Source organism: Ursus americanus, chromosome 28, assembly GCF_024610735.1.
Source record: "Ursus americanus isolate L20-20 chromosome 28, mUrsAme1.1.p, whole genome shotgun sequence".
Classification (NCBI taxonomy): domain Eukaryota; kingdom Metazoa; phylum Chordata; class Mammalia; order Carnivora; family Ursidae; genus Ursus; species Ursus americanus.
The window spans coordinates 11,306,969-11,328,350 of NC_142154.1; the positions used below are offsets into that span (position 1 = coordinate 11,306,969).

Consider the following 21,382-nt stretch of genomic DNA (forward strand, 5'->3'; position numbering starts at 1 on the left):
TGGAGCCCCCGGTGTATTTGGTGTGGGGAGACTGGAAGCTCAGTTTTCAGTAAGGTGGGCAATTTTGACTAAATGCAGCTGTCAAGGCCTCAAATTAGAAGAAACACGAGCCAGTTGGCATGACCGTGCTGCGGCTATCTGTTCTATCTGCCAGGTTTTAGTTACCAGCCTTGAAGCCAAAAATGAAATGGGCTTCTAGGAAACAAAAGTGATGGAATGTGCGTTGAGAATTATATAACCCACCAGCTTTCCTGGGACCACGGGGTGGGGGGGATACTTGAAAATAAAGTTCTTCAGATGGAGACATGAAATGAGCAACCAGGAAAACACCACCACCGGGTGCTGGCAGCTGCCTCCTACCTCCCCGTCCCTCCAGAGGGCCCTCCCTTTCCTCTGCCCAAGTCCAGCAGTTAACAAGCGCTGCCCCTTTAAGAGCGGGAAGGTGTTGTTTTAAGGGCCTCTAAGCCCCCCTTCTCAATTTCAGCTCCAAGCTGAGATCACATCCCCCAAGGCAGCCAAGGGACAAAAGCTATTTATCAACCCATCTGATTAAACTTCCAATGGGCCGGATCTTTATCTAGACCAAACCGAGATGCACACACTTGGCAAAGTCCTGCTTCTCCAAAAGGTGGATTTTTTTTTTAAAGAAGACTGTCCTTTTTATTTATTTATTTCTATTTATTTATTTATTTATTTATTTATTTAGTTTGGGGAAGAGAATCAAATCAGCCTTTCAGCCAGACCCTTCTGCAGAAGGGGGAACAGCCTTTTAAAAGGTGTGGGGGTGGGGCGGGAGTAGGCCACCCCGCTGTTGGGCTCACTATATAGGTGTTAATATTCCGGGACGGGGGCGCATGGGGGTCCAGGGGCTCTTTGGGTCACTGACCCCCCCCCCCCATCTTGTCCTTGCCCGGGGCCTCCCCACTGGAATCCACAGCTGGGAGCAGGTTGCGGCTCTCCGGGACGCCCTTGGGGCACGCAGCTGCTGAGTGAGCTGGGCGCGCTGGACCCCGCTGGCGCCGGAGGCCCAGGAGCGGGGCTGGGGCGAGAAGGTAAACTGATCCCTTGCCCCTTACAGCTGCCAGCATGGTCCGCCCGCCGGCAGCCCCAACTTGCAGCCAGGCCGAGCCCGGACTGCCCAGTTCTGCCAGTTCCTGAAACCCAGTTGGCTGGGAAGCAAAACCAAACAACCCAATCCCAGTCTAACTGAAATCCTTTCTTGCAAAGAGCTCGGTGGTGCGCGGGGAGCTGCGGATTCGCGTCTGGCCGCAGAGCGAAACAAGCTCGCACTTCTGCAGACACCTCGGCACCCCGCAACACAATGGAGCCGCCCGGGAGATCCCGCCTTGCAACCGGCACCATTTGGCCCGTGACACTGGGTTTATTTGTATTTTTAGCAAGAGAAAAATGGGTATAAAGGATTTAACTGGCGTTTCCAGGCTGTGAGTAGCATATGGCCAAAATGAAATAAAGTTTTATGAAACATTATAAAGAAAACAGACCAGGGATTTAAGTTTCGTGCCTTCCCCCTCCCCACGAAAGGAAAAAAAAAAAGTAAAGAAACTGGAGCGTTTGGGAAGGAACAAATGCTTCTCTGTGGAGTTGGTCTCCCTTCCCCCAACAAAAACAAGAGGTCCGGGCTCGGAGGAATTTGAAAGCAGCGATCTGCCAAAAACATTGTGAAAAACTATGGGGGATTCATTGGAAACAGATGGCTTTTTCAGCTTTAATTCTGAAATTCTCTCCCTTTCTGACACAATAAAAACAAACAGGGGGCGACGCGGAATGTTATCAAACAGGAACCCGGGCTCGCGTGAGCCTAGTACGTGGGCTTCCCCGCGTGGGCAGGCGCGTGGGGGCGGGACGGGACGGGGTCCCGGAGGAGGGGGCGGCCGGGGACCCGCCTGGGACCTCAGGGGCGGCCCCGGCTCCACCCCTGTGCACCCGGCAGGTTCGCACACCGGTGGGCGAGCAGCCGGAGAAAGTGCCCCCCGCTGCGAGTCCGCGCTCTCTCCTCCTCCACCCTGCTTCAGGGCCCCTAAGGGGAGCGTCCCCGGCACCCCCTTTCTCGAAGGAGGGAGGCGCCCCCGGCCCCTGCGACCTTCCTGCTCCGGCTGCTTCTCGTGGCAGCCGGGCGGGGTCCTTCCACCGCTCCCCCACCCCCACCGGTCCCCGCGGGCATCCATCGCGCCCTCGGCGGGGCGCGGGAGAAACAAAGACTGGTGGAAATGGGAGGCGGGGGTCCCGGGGACACCAGCGAACTGCAGCTCAGACTGGCTTGCAGACGTGTGGCCGAGGGGCTGCGACGGGGCCCGGGAGGGGGCCTGGCCGGCCGTCCCCGCGCCAGGGGCAGTGCCTTACCTGCCGGGAAGCTGCAGAGAAGGAAGGCGAGGGTCGGCCAGAATCCCAGGGCTGAACGTCCTGCCCCTCTCCCCATACCCATCCATCCAGCTCGGCCTGTTACCACTAGCCTCTCCCTGGAAGAAGAGTTTAGAAGAAAAGAAGAGGAAAATAAATCACGCTGCGGAGAAAGGGCAGCCTCGCTCCGCCGGCGGGAGCAGCGAGCCGGGAGGCTCGGTCCCCCTCGGCCGCGGGCGCCCGGCACGCCCCCCCTCCCCGCGCGCCTCTCCCTCGCCCTCCCTCCCCCGGGTCCCCTCCAATGTCGGCGCGGCCCCGCCGCCCCAGCAGCCACGCGGCCCGCCCCCTCGCGCTCGGGTTTCAGCGCGGCCCGCGGGGGGTGGGGGGGACCAGCTGGGCGGGGACCGAGGCGGCAGGGCTCCGACGCTGGCCGCGGGGAGCTCGGGAACCCGGGACCGGGGGTTGCAGGGTGCGCTCCGGCTCCCGGACCCCCGCGGCAGCCCAGGCAGAGGAGGTCCAGCGCCCCCGGACGGCCTGCAGAGCGCCCCCCTAATCCAACCTGTAAATACCCAACCCAAGTAGAAACTGCGCTTGGAGACAAACCCCAGGACCCCTTTCCAACCAGACTGCCGTCCCGAAGTCGCCACCCACACCCCCTGGTTCATTTCTCTCACTCAGTTGTGTCCCCCACGCAAGAGGCTGGAAAATCCGCTTCTGAGCTGTCCGAGGGGGTCGGGGGCGGCCCGCTGGATCTCGGAGGCCAACGCACCTCGAGGCTCTCTCCCGCCGAGACCCCGGGCCACCCACCCCGCCTGGACTCACAGCCTCCAGCATCCCCTTCAAGCACCTCGCTGCTCCCCGGTACTTGCCCTGGCTGCACTCCCGAGTTGGGGGCCTGCGAGCCTGACGGAGGCGGCAGGACGGCCGCCACCCCAGAGGAGGTGTGGATAGAGCGGTCTCTGCGGTGCGCCGGGCCCGGCCTCCTGGGGCCGCCCGGGCAAGGCCACCAAAGCCGCTCTTGGGAGGGCATCAGGGTGGTGACTTCCCTTGAGTCGGTCGCTTATTTTTCCAGGAGAAAAATGTCTCCTCCCCAAGGTTGCCTAGGACTTGCGGCACTTCTGCCGCTGTTGGGATATTTAAGAGACTGGCAACTTTCCCTGAGAAACATCTTTTGGATGGAATGCGAATAGGCCAGAGCAAGTGTTTTGCGTTGAACCAATTCCTCCCTTGGCCTCCCTCACCTCTCCTCCAAGCCTACTCATCTGGTTCTCTGGAAAAAAATTCTGAATTTTTATCCAATTTTGATGTTTCTCTTAAGCACTATCACAGTCCTCACTTGCTGAAGGCCACACAGGCTGCAAGGCTTCGCCCGTACTTAGGACTCTGCCTGCCAGGAGGGGAGTGTAGCTCTGGAGAAGCCAGCTTTGGGAAGAGCGAAGAAAGCCCTACGTTCCGTGAAGCCACAACCCAAGCAGTCATCCTTCTGAATCTGGCTTCTGCAAAACAGGTGGGAAAGGGGGCTCACGTCTCAGCCAGCTGTGTCATGGGGCAAGGAAGCCGTTGTTCTATTGGGGCAAAATGCCACGAAGGCAATTGTTCGCCTTTAAAGTTGCGCCACTGTGTTTCCCCCAAATGGTTAGGCCTCAGTCCAACAGGCTCTAATGATCATTCCCCCAAACTGGGGTTCATTTTAAGCCCTGATTTGCGAAATGCTACGGTTCTGTCTGGTGAAAGCCCAGCACCTCGCCATCCAGGGCTCTATGGCATTCTGCTGGAGCACAGCCCATCCTTGGGCCAGACCTAAGGGTTTATTCTAGAGAATGCTAGGACAGCCCTGGCCCACTGAGACAGGCACAGAGCCTTTGAGGTCCACGCATTAGCACCACTTGCTGGATTGTGCCCTTCACAGCTAGTTCTAAAACTTCTGGCTAATGAGAGAGAGGGGATCCATCAGCATCCCTGGCCGCCCCAACAGTGACTCGGCTATGAGCACTGGGGGCATGTACAGTGGGGAAGACGGTCCAGCCGGGAAATTGTGCAGTTTCGGAAGGCCTGAAAGCCTTTCCGATGCGGTCATTGTCTGAGGGTGGACTCTTGGAGGGAGAACTTGGAGCCTCTGTACCTCAATTTCTTTGTCTGTAAGGGCAGGCTGATAATATTGTTGCCCCGAGACTGCAACCAAATACAGTTTGGGAGGGGCCCAGGGCCATGGCAACGCCCCAGAGTTCTTGCTACAAGATTGGCCGCCATTTTGTGGGGAGATCCAATTCTTATGACATAAGCAAATGATTTAGGAAAGGGATGCAGAGGGCTTCCTTTTTTTTTTTTCCCTCACGAGGAGAGATGTGTGAGGCTGAATTTAGACATCACAAAAGTGGACATTTGGCCTTTATGTAGTTTAGACTATCAAGAGAAAGCCAGTCGCCAAAAGAGCAGTATGGGATTGTGTTGGCCTTGAGCAATCTGGCTATACTGGCCAAACCAACCAGCTTATTCACATCTCTGCAGGTCTTTGCAATAAGAAGTTCCTGGAACACTGGGTTATGGAACTCAGCACTCTATTCGCCAAAGAACTTCACTTAACTCAAAGTGCAGCTGACTTCATATAAACAGTTCCCATTATAGAGGGTGACCACTTATGGGTTCTCCCCTAGGTTGTACTCCGAGCCTCGGGTTAGAAATCTTCCCTTGCATGGCTCTTGCTCCCTATCTCCTAACCCTGGCTGTGTTGGGCCCAGCGCTGAACCCTTGCCTCCCACCTTCCACGTTTAGGCAGTGGGGCTGTGTGGGGGAGGGGTGGGGGGTTTCAGAAAGGCAAGCTTCTACATAAGGCTGAAGCCCTCCCCGGGGCGAGGGGTGTCAGGGGCTCCAGCTTTCCCCGCCTCTGCGTACACACAGGGTGTTCCCAAATCCAAGGCCTAAGTCATCAGTCAATAAACGTGTGTTCAGGACTAATGCATGCTAGTCCCTGGGGATAAAGAAATAGGACAGCCCTTAGCTTTGAACTGCTGGTAGAAACTGATATTAGAAGAAGGGAAGGGGCGAGGAACTAAGGATCTGGGAAAGGCTTTACTGAAAAGGTGGTGTGTCCTGTGACGTGTTTTGAAAGATTCATTTTTAGTAAGAATGACAGTAATCATGGCTCATGTTTCGATGTGCTCTCACATTACCTCAAGTGCAGGCTAAGTACATTTCTAGATGCTTTAAGCTAAGGTAGGTTCTCCTATCATCCCCATTTTGCAGATGAGAAAATGAGGCTGAGTAAAGGTAAGTATTCACCCAGTGATTGGCTAATAAACTGTAGAGCGGAGCACACCAAGCCCACGCCTGATACGCTGTAATAGCCATCGATTCCAGGGATGCAAGTCCGCACTGGGCTTTAAGTCAAGGCTAGACGACAGATCACTCAACGATCACTTTCACTAAGGCAGAACACAGACTCTGACAGCGGAGACACACAGCACAGGCACCAGGGGCCTTCGGCCCAGAATGGGGTGCAGGGTGGGGAGGGAAGTTTTCCCAGTGTGGAAGAGCACGGTGGGGTGGGGGGGAGAGGGTGGGCAAGGGAGGGGGAGCAGGGCAAGAATTCCAGGCAGAAGGAACAAGGTGTATAACGTGTCCCACGGCGTGGCCTGCCTGAGGAGCTGGAAAAGCTTGGGCACGAGGCTGCAGGAAGACAGAGCAGGAGTTTGGGAAAGTAGGTGAAGGACCAGCACAGGCTCAGCTAGGATGTCTATTTTTAGCACCTAAGAGCCCCACCCAAGGTCTCAAGAAGAGGAGGGATTTAGCCTTTTGGGGAGATCACTGTGGGGAATTTAGCAGTAATACTGCCTAGGAACCATTCCAGAGCAGCCGAATTTGAATCCCTGGGTAGAGCCTAGGCATCAGCATTTTTAATGAGCTCTCCCACGTGACTAAGGTATAGGGATTTGCTAGGTTGGTAAGTCAACCCTGGGTGCCCGTTAAAACTCAGGTTAAGTCCACCGGTTTATCCTCTAGACTTAAAGGCGAGGGGAGACAGATAACTTAATAAGCACTTTCAATAAAGCAGTGACTGGCACGTGACCCAAGCTGACCAATCAGAGTCTGTCCTGAGACTGTTTCCATGGGGGAGCCCCGTCCTGGTCTCGGATTCCTACATAGGCTGGGTCTGCAGGTAGCAACCTAATGGGGAGGCCAGTGTGTATGAGTGTTGGTGGGTGGAAGCTGTGTTGGCCGAGTTGGCGTACTGTTTTTACTAAAATTGCATTTTATCTGGTGAGCTTTTCTGGGACTGATGGAGATTTTCAGCACTCCCCAGGCCACTCCAGCATGCGATTCTCCCTGTACGTCCTCTGAGCTACGCGAGTATCCGTTCCAGCTGTGGGAGCCAACAGAGTTCCTTATTTTGCTGAAACTGGTTTGATTGAGGATTCCCTCCCTTGTGCGCACAGAGTCCTAACAAGGAGGGAGCTAATGGTCCAACACGGGTCCCAAGAAGTCCTTTCACCAGCCGCACGAGTGCAGAGATATGCTGTCAATGGCGCCTAATCCATCATTCATTTACTGGTAAAATTTCTCGAGCCTATTCTCATCCCCTCCCCCCCCACCTCTGAAAACATTTGGCCTGTGTCATGTCTTGAGGAACTGAGTTGCTTCAATTTACAACTGAGGGTGGGACCCAGTCCTCTTTAATTGAAATAAAACTTAACTTCAAGTTCCTCTTTCAAACTTCAAGGGCTCCTGTGGGGTCTGGTTGTCTCAGATTGGATGAACCAGACCCTGTCCACTCTCTGCATGACTGTGGAGAAGCCAGAGCTGCTGTGTTGCATTAAGAGCATGCAGATTATAACCTGCTCAATAAGGAGGCACAAGCCCCCCAGCACGGGGTTAGCAGGGGGTTCCCTCTCAGCATCCAAGCTCCCACTTTGGGCAAGTGAGACCCACAGGGCTGTTTAGATTGAAGGTGCAGTTTCAATAACGCACATCAAAGAACTAGGATCACAAGATTTATTACTTACAGGCCCCAGAAAGAGTGGGATTGGTGGGGTGCACAGTGAGCCAGGCGAGGGCCAGCCCTGCATCCCAGGTCTCGAAAGAGCAGGAGACAGAGGCGGGTAGCAAACTCCTACTACTTACAGGGCGGTGGGGGTGGAGGTCACTGACTTTTCTTGGGCTGAACTCTAAGGGTTAATTCAAACGGGACCCTGGGAAAAGCAAAGCAGGAGCTTCTGGTGGGAACCCTAAACTTGAGTCCTGATCTAGACGTCCAGGGCGTGAGCAGGGTTCTTACTGTAAAATGCATAGGCAGCAACTTGGAAAAACTGAAGTTATTTTTCTCATTATAGTAACTTTAAAAAAAAAAGATTTTATTTATTTATTTGAGAGAGAGAAAGCGAGCACAAGCAGGGGGAGCGGCAGAGAGAGAGGGAGGAGCAGGTTCCCCACTGAGCAAGGAGACTGATGTGGGACTCAATCCCAGGACCCTGGGATCATGACCTGAGCCGAAGGCAGACGCTTGGCCAACTGAGCCCCCCGGGTGCCCCTTCATCACAGTAACTTTCAAGGCTTTAGAGACTTTGACCATATCATCTTTTGGGCTTCATCTTTCCACACTAAAGAACAAAGCAGTCCAGGGGCGCCTGGGTGGCACAGCGGTTAAGCGTCTGCCTTCGGCTCAGGGCGTGATCCTGGCGTTACGGGATCGAGCCCCACATCAGGCTCCTCCGCTGGGAGCCTGCTTCTTCCTCTCCCACTCCCCCTGCTTGTGTTCCCTCTCTCGCTGGCTGTCTCTCTCTGTGTCGACTAAATAAATAAAATCTTAAAAAAAAAAAAAAGAACAAAGCAGTCCAGCTTCTCAGGCAAGTCATTTACCTGGGTGATGACTTTACTTACCTTTCTCCAGGACTGAGGTATTTTTCTCTGGGGGAATGTCATAAAAACGCCAGGTTTGGGGATACCCCGGGGAGATTCCTCTTTGGGGCTTGGCTCCCAAAGCAGTTCCTGAAAGCACTTTGGCACTTTCTGAACACACGTGGTCCTGCACGGCCGCCGTTAGCAAACAAACGTTTTGCAAAGACCCCCAAGACCCCCTTTTGGGCCGTAAACAGACTGGACAGAGTCCATTTTCTTATCATTTGGATGCTGTTCTCCTGAAGGCATTCAGTGAGGCCTCAATGTGCATTTTCTTGCTAACTCACAAGCGTGCCCTGCGGTCGTCCGCCATGTGTCTGCCCTCCGTCTCCAGGCCCTTCATTTCATCTGCAGGCCTGGAAGCATCCGTGCATTCGCTCCTTCGGATGATCTATGGACGCTGAAGCTAAGTCTGGGAGCACCAGTGATCCTTGGGGATCCCCACTGTTTATAATTCTTCATCCAGCAAAGTACCTGTTTATCCTATCTTTTGCTTCCTGTCTCTAAGGACAGTTCCAATCTGTGGCGATTTCCCCGTACATTCTGGAGCAACTTACTATTGTGAGTGACCCTTGGGGTGGAACTTTCTCAGAAGGAATTTTGAAAGACTAAACATAATTCATCCCTGGGTTTCTCCCTTGTCTCCAGGCCTGTTTCTACCTCCTCCAAGAATGCTAATAGATTTCTCCGGTTTCATGTTCTCTTTTCAGAAAGTGTGTTGTGCTCTGTCCAGTTAATTGGGTCTTCCAAATGTGCTTGATGATATTACTTCTTAGTATATATTCCACAGAGTGGCTATTAAGAGTGACCCTTCCTAGATGGGGGGGGGGGCTCCCTTTGTGGGCAGGGGGCCCAGGGTGTATGCCCTTGGGCGCAGGCACAGTGTGAAAGGTCAGTGCCCATACTGGCCACCAGGACATGGCCACCATCTTTAATTACCCCTGCTGCCTTCCCTTCAGATGATTGGGGGTGGGAGGGTAGGGGGGGCCACAAAGTTTTCTTGACCTGTTTGTTTCCATGATGATTGAGGAGAGAGCCTCTCCCGCTTCTCTTCTTGCAAAGTATTTGGGAGTCTTGCCCTTACTCTGGCATGAAGGACCCATTCCCTGTAGATTTCAGAAAGCCTTAGCGTGCCTCCCCTTTGGCCTATCTTGTTTTCTCAGCTCTTGCCATAGGCTTTCTAGGCTTCCTTTGTCCTCTGTGCACACTGTTCCATGTGCTTCTGTGCTCCCTCCCTCACCATGAGGAATGCTTCTTCTTAGTAATTAAAACGTGGAGATTTTATTCCAGTATCTCAATGGTGTTTTGAAACACAGATTCCCCTGGCATTCCAATTGCTCTCTCTAGAAACTGGAGAAGTATCTGGATTTAAGACACATTAGTAAATTTTATTTGCTCTTGGGCTTGGCTTTAAATGGATGTGATCGGACCAATAACATTGTTTTGCCCCCAGGGAGACGGATTCTTTGTATTTATTTATTGTGTCTCTGTTTTTACTCATTCAAGGACCACTCACCGAGTACTGGAGGACTCAGCTCTGAGTGTGGGTGTTGGGGGTTCTCGGGTGAGCAGCAGACAGTCCTGGACCCCTCCTGGCAGCCCAGGGGAGCAGTCAGATGTGGAGACAAGTGATTTCTGCACCACGTGCCAGTCCTCTGAGATTGGTGTTTATGGAGTGTCTCGGGAGCCCCAAGTTTCTCCCCTTTGTTGTTACTGCAAATCAGCTTGGGACTCTGTGAAACTGGTGAGTCTCTCAGAGTCAGGGTGCGGTGGGGAGTCTCTGTCAGTAACTTTTTTAAAATTTATTTTATTTTTATTTTTTAAAGATTTTTATTTATTTATTTGACAGAGATAGAGACAGCCAGTGAGAGAGGGAACACAGCAGGGGAGTGGGAGAGGAAGAAGCAGGCTCCTAGCGGAGGAGCCTGACGTGGGGCTCGATCCCATAACGCCGGGATCACGCCCTGAGCCAAAGGCAGATGCTTAACTGCTGTGCCACCCAGGCGCCCCTCTGTCAGTAACTTCTTTAACAAACAGGACCACTGATGGCAAAGATTGGGGACATCTACATTCCATCAGCCTCACACTGTCTGGAACACCTTCTGTCAAAATTTCACCTGTTGGGACACTACATCAGACCGCCCCCTGGGTCAGCATTCCTGCTTCTGAATCCAGGAACAGACGCTGGAGACTTCAGAGCCTGGTGAACCCTTTGGTTTTGGGACATTGGTATGGAGTGCCCTCCCCCTGCCCATCCCCCACAGAACCTCCTGGAAACACACCCTTGATGGTAGGCATGGACATTTTCACTGTGCTGGGAAGATACAAGAGGGATTTTGTAAAAAAAGAAAATGCTAGAAAAACAATTTTCTGGTCTTTCCATGTCCTTCGGTCCAGCATCAAGTTTATTGAAAAAAAAAATGGAAAGAGTAATATATGCACATGTTAAAAAAAGCAACTTCCTGTCAAGTGAAATTAGGTGACTCTCCCTGGAGGCAATAACTCTTAACAGTTTCATGTGCATCTTTCTAGATATTTCCATGGGCATATAAGCACATATGAAAAAGCAATCGACCTAGCTCGTTAGCTATCATTTCACCCAAACTGATTAGCAACCTTCTGACTGCTCCCTCCCGTAGGTATTTCCCACTTTATTTTTCCTCTCAGTTAAATATTCCTGTGAACTCTTCTACAATGGAAGGGGCTAAGCAGTCAGAGAAGAACGGGGCTCACCAGCCAAAAGGGATTTGCAGATGCACGGACAGACAGACTTCATCTTTTGCTCTAACTGGACTTCGATTCCCATTTAAAGATGCTTATTCTGGGGCGCCTGGGTAGCGCAGTCGTTAAGCATCTGCCTTCGGCTCAGGGCGTGATCCCGGCGTTCCGGGATCGAGCCCCACATCGGGCTCCTCCGCTGGGAGCCTGCTTCTTCCTCTCCCACTCCCCCTGCTGTGCTCCCTCTCTCGCTAGCTGTCTCTGTCAAATAAATAAATAAAAAATCTTAAAAAAAAAAATAAAGATGCTTATTCTGTCCCCTCTCGTTTGGAAGCCGGACAGATCACGGTTACCCCCCATAACACTGCAGAAGATAGGTAACCTGCCCAAGGTCACCTGGCTGGCTTGGTGGCAGAGCAGGACCTGGGTGACTCCCAGCTGTCAGGCCACTTCTGATGAGCTCCCCAACTCCTTCCCAGACTCAGAGAGGTCAGGTCTCCCCTCTGCCTCTACTAATCCTACTTCACCTCATATGCTCATCTTCTTGCCCAGACTCCCTCTGTGTTCCCCCCACAACCCAGCCTGGGCTGGAGCCGTCCTGATACCCTGCTAACATTTTCTGGGGTCACATTTCCATGGTATTTGGAACTGAGCACCCCCTCCCGCCTTTTCTCACCTCTCCTTCTTGACTTCTGGGTTTCGCAGTGAAGTCTTGGAGGCACTGACACTTTTTCTTTTGATGCTTCTCACATTCTCTCCCTACGTGGATTGCAAACTAGTGTATCACTGGAGGTTTCATATATGAAAGGCTCCCCTCCCCCTTCCCTTGAGCCTCAGGACTGTGACGTCAGAGCACACCTACTATCTGGTCTACAGCTTGCAAATTCCTCTGCCTACAGAGCCAGGGTGAAAAAGATAGCATTTGCGCACTGCTTAGCTGTCAGTGCGGACGTGCAGACTTTCTGGACGTTGCGGTGGATCTGGGGAAAGAGGGAGACCTAGGATTTGGGGCGGCTCTCCCTCGAGCTGGGAGGCCCCTGCATGGTCCATCCTGTCTCTGGACCCTCAGCTTCGCAATCTGCAGAATCATGGCTTGGCTGCCCCCAGAGGGGTCTGCCAGCTCGTGTTCTAGCGTCTCTAGGGATCCAATGAACTCGTGTTGGCGATGTAATGAACTGGCCTTGCCCACACCTGACTCCAAGGAGCCATTCTGGGGACTCATCTATAACACTTTTGGGTTTCCCAAGTAAAAATGTGGCCGAGCAAGTAGGAAATGTTATTGAAGAGTGACATTTTTATGTTTTCGGGTCACCATGAAATTCTTCAGCAGTAATCCCCAGCAACACCACTGTACACCTGAAATCAGGTCTCAAAAACACTTAGTAATCTCTCTTTTTTTTTTTTAAGATTTATTTATTTTATTTGAGAGAGAGAGAGAGTGCGCGAATGGGGGGAAAATCTTAAGCAGACTCCCCACTGAGCGCAGAGCCCCACACGGGGCTTGATCTCACAACGCTGAGATCATGACCTGAGCTGGAACCAAGAGTCGGACGCTTAACCAACGGAGCCACCCAGGCGCCCCAATAACTTCTTGTTTTAAAGAAACTTTTGGGTGCCCATACCAAGACACACCAGGTTCCTGTAATGGAGAACAGACCACCCAGTGTTTACTTCTCCCCATTCCAGTAAGTACTGGGGAGAAGAACCAGCTTGAAACCATTTATCCACCAAATGGCAACTGTTTGAACTGACAGTGAGTCTGTCTGTCTCTCTCAACCGGCGGAAGGCTGGAGGATTTGGATTAATGAACAATTTGGTGCCAAGCACAAATACCATAGACATTTAGCAATAGAAACAGATAACCAAGTTATTCATCAAATTCAAAACTGTTTAGAATGGCTAATGCAAAGCTGAAATAAAGATCGCTGGCGTATGGGAGGTGGGGAAAAGAGCCAACGCAGACACAAGAACAAATGTGTCCCTTTATGTGACATCCTCCTCCCCCAGCATTGTTTTCTTTTCTACATTTGTGGGAGGCTCCACTTTGATACGAGAGAGTCAACACAGCATGCTGGCTGAGAACGTGCGGTCTGAACACCGGCTCCTTAAATCTCAGTGATCTCATCTGTAAAGTGGGGATATACTTTAGCTCCCTCCGAGGGTTACTGGGGAGATTAGATGAGTTAACACAACAGAGACCACTGAGAACAGATGCTTGGCATACAGTGAGTGTTGGTAAGTAGCTGACAATATTAGTTTTATATCACGGACAAGAACCATTGTTTGGATTAGAACAGAGGGTCAGTTGTGCACCCGACTCTGATAGAGCCTTTGTCTGGGTGGGAACTGGGGGGAGATCTGCAGAATTCCCCAAGGATGCCTGGATATCCTTAACTCCTGGGTGGGTTCTAAGTGCATGACCAGTGACATTCAAGTTCTGTTGAACAACCACAATACAAAGTTTCCCACATAACTGTCGAGTTGTCTTAACTGTGTCATGGGAACAGCTATCTTCATTTCATAAGTGAGGACACTGAAACTCTGGGAGATTAAGTGAGTTGTCCAAGGTCACTAAGACGATCAGAGCAGGGAGAGCCTCAGACCTTGGCTTTGGGATGCCAAGTTCAGTGTCCCCCCCCCCCCCCAAATTACAGCTGCTTCCCAGCTTTTTCACCTGGGGCTTACTTTTTTGTTAGTCCGATAATATGTTCCATTTGTATAATAGTGAATTATGTGTTAGAAATGAGAGAAGGGGGTCGGGGTGCCTGGCTGGCTCAGTTGGTAGAGCATGTGACTCTTGATCTCAGGGTTGTGAGTTCAAGCCCCACGTTGGAGTGGAGCCTACCTTAAAAACCAAAAAAGAATGCAAGAAATGAGAAGATGTTTAGAGATATGCTGCTTTCCAGAAATAACCACAAATTTAAAAATGTTTTTAAAAAAGAACAACTTTCCTGAACAATCTTCCGCAGCCCCTCAAAGTCTTAGGAAGTTGAAATAGTTAACAGAATTCCTTTTCTTTCTTTAGGATACTAAATGGTATTTTTAGGTCAGGTGTTCATCGCGTGTTCACGTGCATGCAGCCTCTGAATGACAAGGTAAAAATTACACAGAATGTTTAGGTAAACCTATCTAGAGTGTCTATTCATTGCAGTCCCTTCAGACCGTAAGCCACCCAGACCTTGTCTCAAATTCAAAGCCAGGTGGGCTTCTGCCCCTAGAGGTTGGTCGCTGACCCGGAAAGGGAAGGCTTGGGTGCCATCTTGGCTTAGGTTTCCTTTGTCCTCGCTGACTCTTGGCCAGGCTCAGGGGAGGCAATATATTTCTAACTAGGCCTGTGGCCTACAGATTCTGCCAGTGGCATCCATTTACTCCTAAAGAAATCAGACACTTGGGAGTTTAGGGATCTCAGCAGAGAAAAAGAAAAGCAAGCTAAAACCCTCACAGCCGAGAAAAGGGTGGCATCTGGCTCTTCCTTCCCATATGCTCTTGAGATAGTTGAAGATACAAAGCCCGATGTGCTTCCGGATAGTAAGGTAAGCATTTTGAAATCCGTATTCTGAAATGTGAATATCAGACTGTTTGAGCTGCACCGAAGGGTATGAAACGACATAAATGAATATCCCATGAGTCCCTTGTTCTGGTGCAGAATGAGCTGCCGAACTTGGCAGGGAGGGGTTACCAGCAGGTCCGGACCTGTGAGGGGGTGCCCTCGTGACCCTCACAGAGTCTACAGGTAAGCCCGGTCTCTAAGCTTGACATTTCTCGTTGCTTAGTCTCTCTCGCATAAATGGAAGCCCATCTGAGAAAATGCAATGGTGTTGCAAAATCTATTCATTATTTATACTCTACCTCTTTCCATACCGGATATTAAATTAAATGTAAATGAAAGTGTATTCTAGACCCAAATTTCCAAACAAACATTCCTTCTTATTGTTTCCAAAGTACCAGTTGTTTTGAGGAAACCCTACAGGGTTTATGATTCTGTGAATGAGATGTGCATTTCCACATGTCCTTCTGTTACGCATCTGTCAAATTAAGTGGAGCCCAGGGTGCCGGCTGGTGAGTCATAGTTCAACGGGAACCATGGGAGAAACCGAAATAGAGAAGTTTATTACTCACACGGCATACCTCGAGGGGCCAGGTGGGGCGAGGTCAATGGAGGGTGCAGAGAGAGGCAGGACCAGGGCGCAAGCCTTTGTCAGGGTTCATGGGTAGAGCGTTGGAGGGTTTCTGTGCTAAGGCCAGATTGGTCGGTTCAAACCAAAAGAGTGGGCTTTTGGTGAGCCCCACGGGGGTCTTTTCCAAGGGGCGCATCAAGGGACAGCCCTGGGAGGTGGGGGAGACTGTCTATCACAAAGGCCGCTGGGGAAGTCATTAGGACTTCCATCTGCTTGGGACTCTGTGGCTGCTGTCTAGGGCATGCACTTGCTCGGGGGAGAGGGAGGCTAGGATCAATTTAAGACCCCCCCATAGGCCAAGTGGCCAAATGAAATGGTGGCAGAGGCAGCCACACTATGGAGTAGCTTAAACCCGCAGCAGTCTGAGGGATATATTCTTAGGAGAGCAGTCTGTTCCCCAGGATGCCAGGGTCAGAAGCCGAAAATGCACACTGGCAGCGAATTTCAAAGTCACTTTGGCCCAGCAGCTGTTTTCCGAGCAAGCCTCTTGGAGAGCCAAGGAAGGCGGCATCCTGGCAGGAGGTAATCAGCAACATCTTAGGATCGCAACAGAGGATCAGACTTTGATAGAGGGGAGAAAACTTTGTGGAAGCACCTGGAACAATGAGGTATCCTGGTTTTTAGGGAGGTAACACCAGCTGGGAAGGGACACACCATGAGTGAGACACACACACGGATGAGTGAAATGTACCCAAGACTAACAGGAGACTGAACTCTGAAGCAGAGGGTCTGCATTGGGGCCACCAACGCTTATAACACGCGTGGTTAGGAGGCCACGGTGGTGAGTCTTTGTAAGTTTGCGTGTTTCCACCTAAGCTCGTTTCAAAAAGTCATCAATCAAGAGAAAGGTCCTCACAGCTACTAAAGAGGATGAAAAATTGTTTGCGCCCATCTTCAGAAGAACAGTGCACGAAGAATAAAGAGATTGTACTGAGGCTGTTACTGAGGACTTGGCCAGAGCATCTCTGTTCACAAGGGCAGACGCACTGAGCAGTATCACGAAGCAAGACAAATTGTTGCTATCAGCCAGGCAAGCGGCTGCCGAGACCTTGAGTAGGAGAACCCCCGAAGATGGAAAAATAAAACATAAATAACAGCCATGAGGGGCGGTAACCACTCAACAATGCCTCACAGATACCGAGCAATAAGTTTTAGGGCATTTTTGCTCATATCTGCTGACCTCTGCTCTGCCCTGTGGACGCCGCAGAATCTATGGGAACTGGCTTTGATTTACCGGATAGCGGACAGAATCTTGTGTTTTCAAGTTTTTGCCAGATTTTTCAGACTCTGGCAAATCTAGTATCTTGATTCCAGAAAGTTCCTCATCTTATAGTGTTGCTTTAAGGAAACAGTTGGAAAACAAGAAGTAATCTCAACCGGTCGCTCTGTTATTTTTTCCTGCATAAACAGTGTCTGCTACACTGTAATTCTTCACTGTAGTAATCTGGATATTATAATTTGATGTCAAGTAAGTACAGAGAGCATTTTATATTCATCAAGTAGCAGTGACTTTAAATTTTTTAAATGACGTTATAAAGGATATTTGCATTTGGTTTGTTAATTTGTGCCCAAGTTTCAAAATGTCTTCTTCTTACTGCCCTTAGAATTAGAAAAAGTTTCACCTGTCAGCAGGCATTCTTGCCTCCCGACCCCTACCTAGGCTCTAATGAAATGCTGCGTTTTCTATTCATAGGGTCACACCTGGCTAAGAAACTGGGCATCCTTTTAAAGGATGTTTATTTGTCACCAAGGAAACTGACTTCTGCCCGACCTTGGACGCATGCACACTTGGGTAAGACAGTCCTTAGTTTTTCCACTGCCCTGTTCATCGCTCCTTCATAGGTCTGTTGCTATGAAAAGAAGGGAGGCTGACATTGAACTATCATTCGGTCAAAATAAGAAAAACAGGAGTCTGTCCTTTGAATGGGGCTGGATACCAGACAGGTGGGAGAGCCTGGAGCCTCCCTTCTTCAAGGTAAATTTATGTGAAGTCTGTCGCATGAATAAACAATGGATGTTGTTTGAAAAGCCAAACCATTGTCCTTAAAGAGCCACAGAAACGCCTCAGACGCTTCAAAGTTATTTGAACTTTCCTTTGGGATATTATAAGTCAAGTTCTAGAACAGTGATCTTTATGGAGTGGGACCTGTTCATTTCACAGAGCCAACAGATTCAGATGAGGCTGCACTGGTGTCTGGTAATCCCAGTGTGTTTGTTCCGTTTCACTCGGGTCTATCCCTGTCTCCTTCCCTGCATGGCAGACGTCTCAAGACATCGGTGATCATACCTCCTAAGTAAGGCCTGACTAAATTTGGGGGCCATACTTGGTAAAAGCAAGTGCTTGAATTTGATTCGTTTGGAAGCAAGGGTGAAGGGAAAAGGACTTTCAACGCACAGAACCTGGGCTCTACCTGTCTGGACCTCAGTTTCTTTAGAGAAATGGAAACGGCAGCTCCTCTTCTCGTGACCATCAGTAGAATGGCGGCTTGAAAAACTTGTTGTCCCAATGTCAGGGATCCTCAGCACCTATTCGTTTTATTTTGCATCTCCTCATCTAAGAATTCCTGTATTTGGTCCCACATGGGGTGGCCGAAGGGCCAAGTCAAGGGTCCTATTAAATACACACACTGGGGGAAGAGCAGTCATGCCTTGTAAGGGGTTTCTTAGCAAAGGTCAGAGAAGCCCTCCTTGAATTAGATGCCAGGTGACTGCAAGATCCTTTTGGTCACAACTCTGGTTGTTAAATAAACACCTGCAAAGGGAGAGACAGCATGGGGGAGGCAGATACGGCCCCTCCCCCCACCATTCCACATGTCTATTTGGAATGTAAGCACCTGTCTGTCACCTGGAAGGGAAAAGGTAGGAGCAGGGCTATGGTGAAAAGGGATCTGGGACCTCCCTCCCCAGCACCACAGGAAAGAGGATTTCAAGGTGGCAAGGGTCTTCAGCACAAGGGGACCACCATGCTGCTCTCCAAGGAACCAAGGTATCCTTCAGAATAGGGAGGACTCGGCTCATTGCTAATATCATCTGGCCTGGAAGGTGGCAGCAAAAACCAGCCACAGAGTGTGGATCCCGCCTGGATGTGTGGGTGCCCCACCCAGAGCCTTTGTCCGCTGGGCTTGTCACCCAGCAGAGTCAGCTCCGTGGTTCACTGGAGATCACATCCCTTATAAAGGGGGCTTGTCTGTCACGGGCTGTGGCAGTGGAACATCAGGAAACCCTCTGCGTGTGTTTAAAAAATGCCATTTTGGTATACTATCCCGTCCCTGCACAGATCGGCAGGAGGTCCTCTCCCACTTGTCCTTCAGCTGCCCTTCCCGGCCAATCTCTTTCCTAGGGGTCATGGCTCAAGATCCCCCTAAAAAAATCCCCCTCTCTGATGCACTGGAGAAGAAAGTAAGGTCCGTGCACCTTTTTTTTTTTTCCTGCAATAGATGCTGGAACGACGGGTATCCACTTACTGGCAGGTAACATTTTGTTTTTGCGAGCGGACCCTAAAGTCAGATGGAGAAGGTGACGGGTCTCCTCGAGGTGATAGCCTGCCCCGCAGTACAACCTGTAATTCTGTCGCTTGAGCTTGGGGTGTCTGGGCGCTCCCGCTCGGTCCGACTACAGATACACGCATAACTACTCCTCCCAGGAGAGCTCATCCCGCCTCTCTACCTGGCGCTGGAATCTCGAGACGACTTTGAGAACACCCAACTTCTTCGCCTTAAAGGACCGCGCAGCTTACCATTTCCGCTAGATGGCGCGATTTCCCCTACTCCGTCCGCGAGACGCCCGATTTATAAAATAAATACAATTCAACGCCTTCCGAAACCACACCACATAATAGCAACTCGCAGGCTCCCATTAAAAATCTCAATCTGGGGGAATTGATTCTGCCTCCGAGCAAATCTAATGCAATTACATTAACAGAGTGCAATCAAGAATTGCAACCGAGCGTCCCCCGTCGGCCCTCCCCTTAAATACACCTGTACCCCTGCTTCAGCTAGTTCCCTGGCATGAGCCACGGCTCCAGCCGCGAGCGGAATCGTCTCCGTGCCCCGCCCGCCCGGCCCACCCGTCCGCTTAGGAACGAATGCCGGGGCCACTGGGGAGTCCGACCTCTTAGCACTGAACCCAAGTCCCACACCTTCCGGCGCGCTGGTGCTCCCAGTTCAAAGGACCGCTCGGACCGGAGCCCAGACGGTGTAGCACCGACGCCCCCGGGGGCAGGCGCTTGTCCCGCGGCTCTGCAGCTGGCCTAGGGAGCCAGGCGCGGAGCAGAAGGAGGGGACCCGGGTGAGTCGGGCCAGTGGGGCTTCCCGGCGGGACAACCCTCTGTCCGGCTCCGTCCCAGGCTGCGCGGGCCGGGCGGTGCGGCTGCCGGGAGAAGAGGTGACGGCGAGGGAAAAAGGGAGCTCGCAGCCCGCACACGGTGGAAGAGACGCTCGCCGGGTCTGTCCAAGCACGCGCGCTGCCGGCTGCCCGGGGAGAGCATTTTAGGAAAAAAGAGCAAATACTAAACCACAAAAACTTTACTGCTGCCAAGAGCTAAAGCGATCGAGGTTCAGCAAAGCTCCAAATCTGGGCAAGACGGGAGCAAGATGAGACGCGGCGTTGGGGAGGACCAGAGCAGTGCCGTGGCCCCCGCAAGTGCGGGTGGCGCCTCGGGGATGTCAGAGCCGGGTCCGCCGGGTTCCCGGCCCGCGCTTACCTTGGCGGCTGCATGAGCCCCTGCGGCCCGCGGGGGGTGGCGCTGGCGGGGCTGCGGGCAAAGAGGGGGCGCCCGGGGCGCTGCTCGTCGGCCCCGGGGCAAGGTGGGAGGGGCTCGGCAGGCGCTGGTCCCCGCCGCCCCGGCCGGCTCAGCAGCGGCCGGGGGCACGCCGCCTGCTCCCGGGCTGCATGCCTGCGAGCGCCTGGAGGAGCCGGCCCGGGAGCCAACAGCTAGTGCTTCTCCAGCCCAGGGGCTCGGGCGGCGCAGCCCGCGCTCGGGAGACAACTGCCGAGTCGGGCTGCTCGGGCCAGCCCCCTCCCTCGGCCGGCCCCCGCCCGCCGCCGCCGAGCGCGTCGCGAGGTTCGTTTGCGCGCTAGAGGAGGGGGCGGGCCAGGCGCCCCGGGCGCGGGCGGGGGGCGAGCGCGGGCGGGGCTGGCGGGGAGGGGACACGAGAGGGGTGGGGGAGCGGGCTCGGATGGCCCCGCCCCGCCGCGGCCGCACCCTCCGGCACCCGCACCCGTTGGGTGGGTGCGGGGGGGGGGTGAGCACGCGGTAAAGTCGGGACTTGCCGAAATGCATCCGTGAGGGGGGCGCGGGCCGCAAGTGCGGCGACCCTCGAGGTGCCTCCAACTTTACAAATTTCCCGCTGGGATGTTGGGGAGGGCACGTTTTCCACCTCCAGTCCTGGTCAACAGGGGAGTTACTCTGAGGTTTCTGGAATAGACAGTCACATCCAGAAGAAACGCTGCTGCTCTCTGCGGAGACGCACCTTTGTTCTATTGAGATGTTAGTTTTAAGATTTTTCTTTATAAAAATTTATACACACGTATTAAATGCGTAATACACCAAAACGTTCGTGTGTACAATGCTACACAACTCAGGCGTATCTAGAGTAAAAAGAAGACCGTATCACATCCCCTCCCCATTGCAGCCGCTACCCAGAGGTAACCTCGGGTCAGAGTGCGATCCTCTGCGGTTCTTTCCAGCCCTTGCTTTTACATGCAAACGCGCAGACTTCAAGTGGATACTCACGGGCTTTTCAAAAGAATGTTTCACCATGCAGCGCAGGAACACACTGGCGAGGACAGCGGCAAATCCCCAGAGGCTTCCGGAGTCCGGGGAGAGACCCTTGCAGTGCAACAGCAAAGGGCCACCCTATCGCGATGTGCAAACCTGAAACCCCAGCTGGGGCATGGAGTCAGCCTAAACACACAGCTCACGCCCAAATTAGCATTGCATGGTTAGAGAGATTTGCCAGTGCGTTTCAGACAGGGTTATGACCTTCCCGTCCGTACTGAAAACAAACTCTCTTGGATTTTGATAGGATGAGAACTTGGATTCGCAAAATGAAAAGGTATCATCCACATTAAAACGCGATCGTTATTTATGCTTGTGGTCTTGAGGGATGTGGTTTTAACTCAGTATTCTGTGTTTTATTGGCCAAATGTATTGAAATAATCTAGGGTGGGGATGTAAATAAAATCCATGTGGTTTAGCAGGAAAGGATTAGCTATTGGGATGGCCGGTTTCTATA

At 52.1% G+C, this 21,382-nt stretch overlaps 1 protein-coding gene and 1 long non-coding RNA gene across 3 annotated transcripts in view; one reads left to right on the forward strand and one right to left on the reverse strand.

The window, feature by feature from the left end:
* Positions 1-21,028, reverse strand: part of RGMA (repulsive guidance molecule BMP co-receptor a) — a 45,439-nt gene extending 24,411 nt beyond the window's left edge. The window contains exons 1-2 of one of the 2 annotated variants that reach the window (XM_045813075.2): positions 20,881-21,028; positions 2,362-2,477 (exon numbers count right to left, since the gene is read on the reverse strand). In XM_045813075.2, the coding sequence (XP_045669031.2) occupies positions 2,362-2,443 (82 nt within the window). In that variant the 5' untranslated portion in view covers positions 2,444-2,477; positions 20,881-21,028. Of the gene's footprint in view, positions 1-2,361; positions 2,478-19,848; positions 20,234-20,880 lie in introns of those variants that run through there. The other variant, XM_045813074.2, reaches the window with a different exon arrangement.
* LOC123802414 (uncharacterized) lies at positions 416-1,706 on the forward strand. Its single transcript, XR_006782535.2, has 3 exons — positions 416-628; positions 938-1,052; positions 1,228-1,706. It is a non-coding gene; the product is annotated as an uncharacterized LOC123802414 (long non-coding RNA).
* Positions 21,029-21,382: the final 354 nt, after the last annotated feature.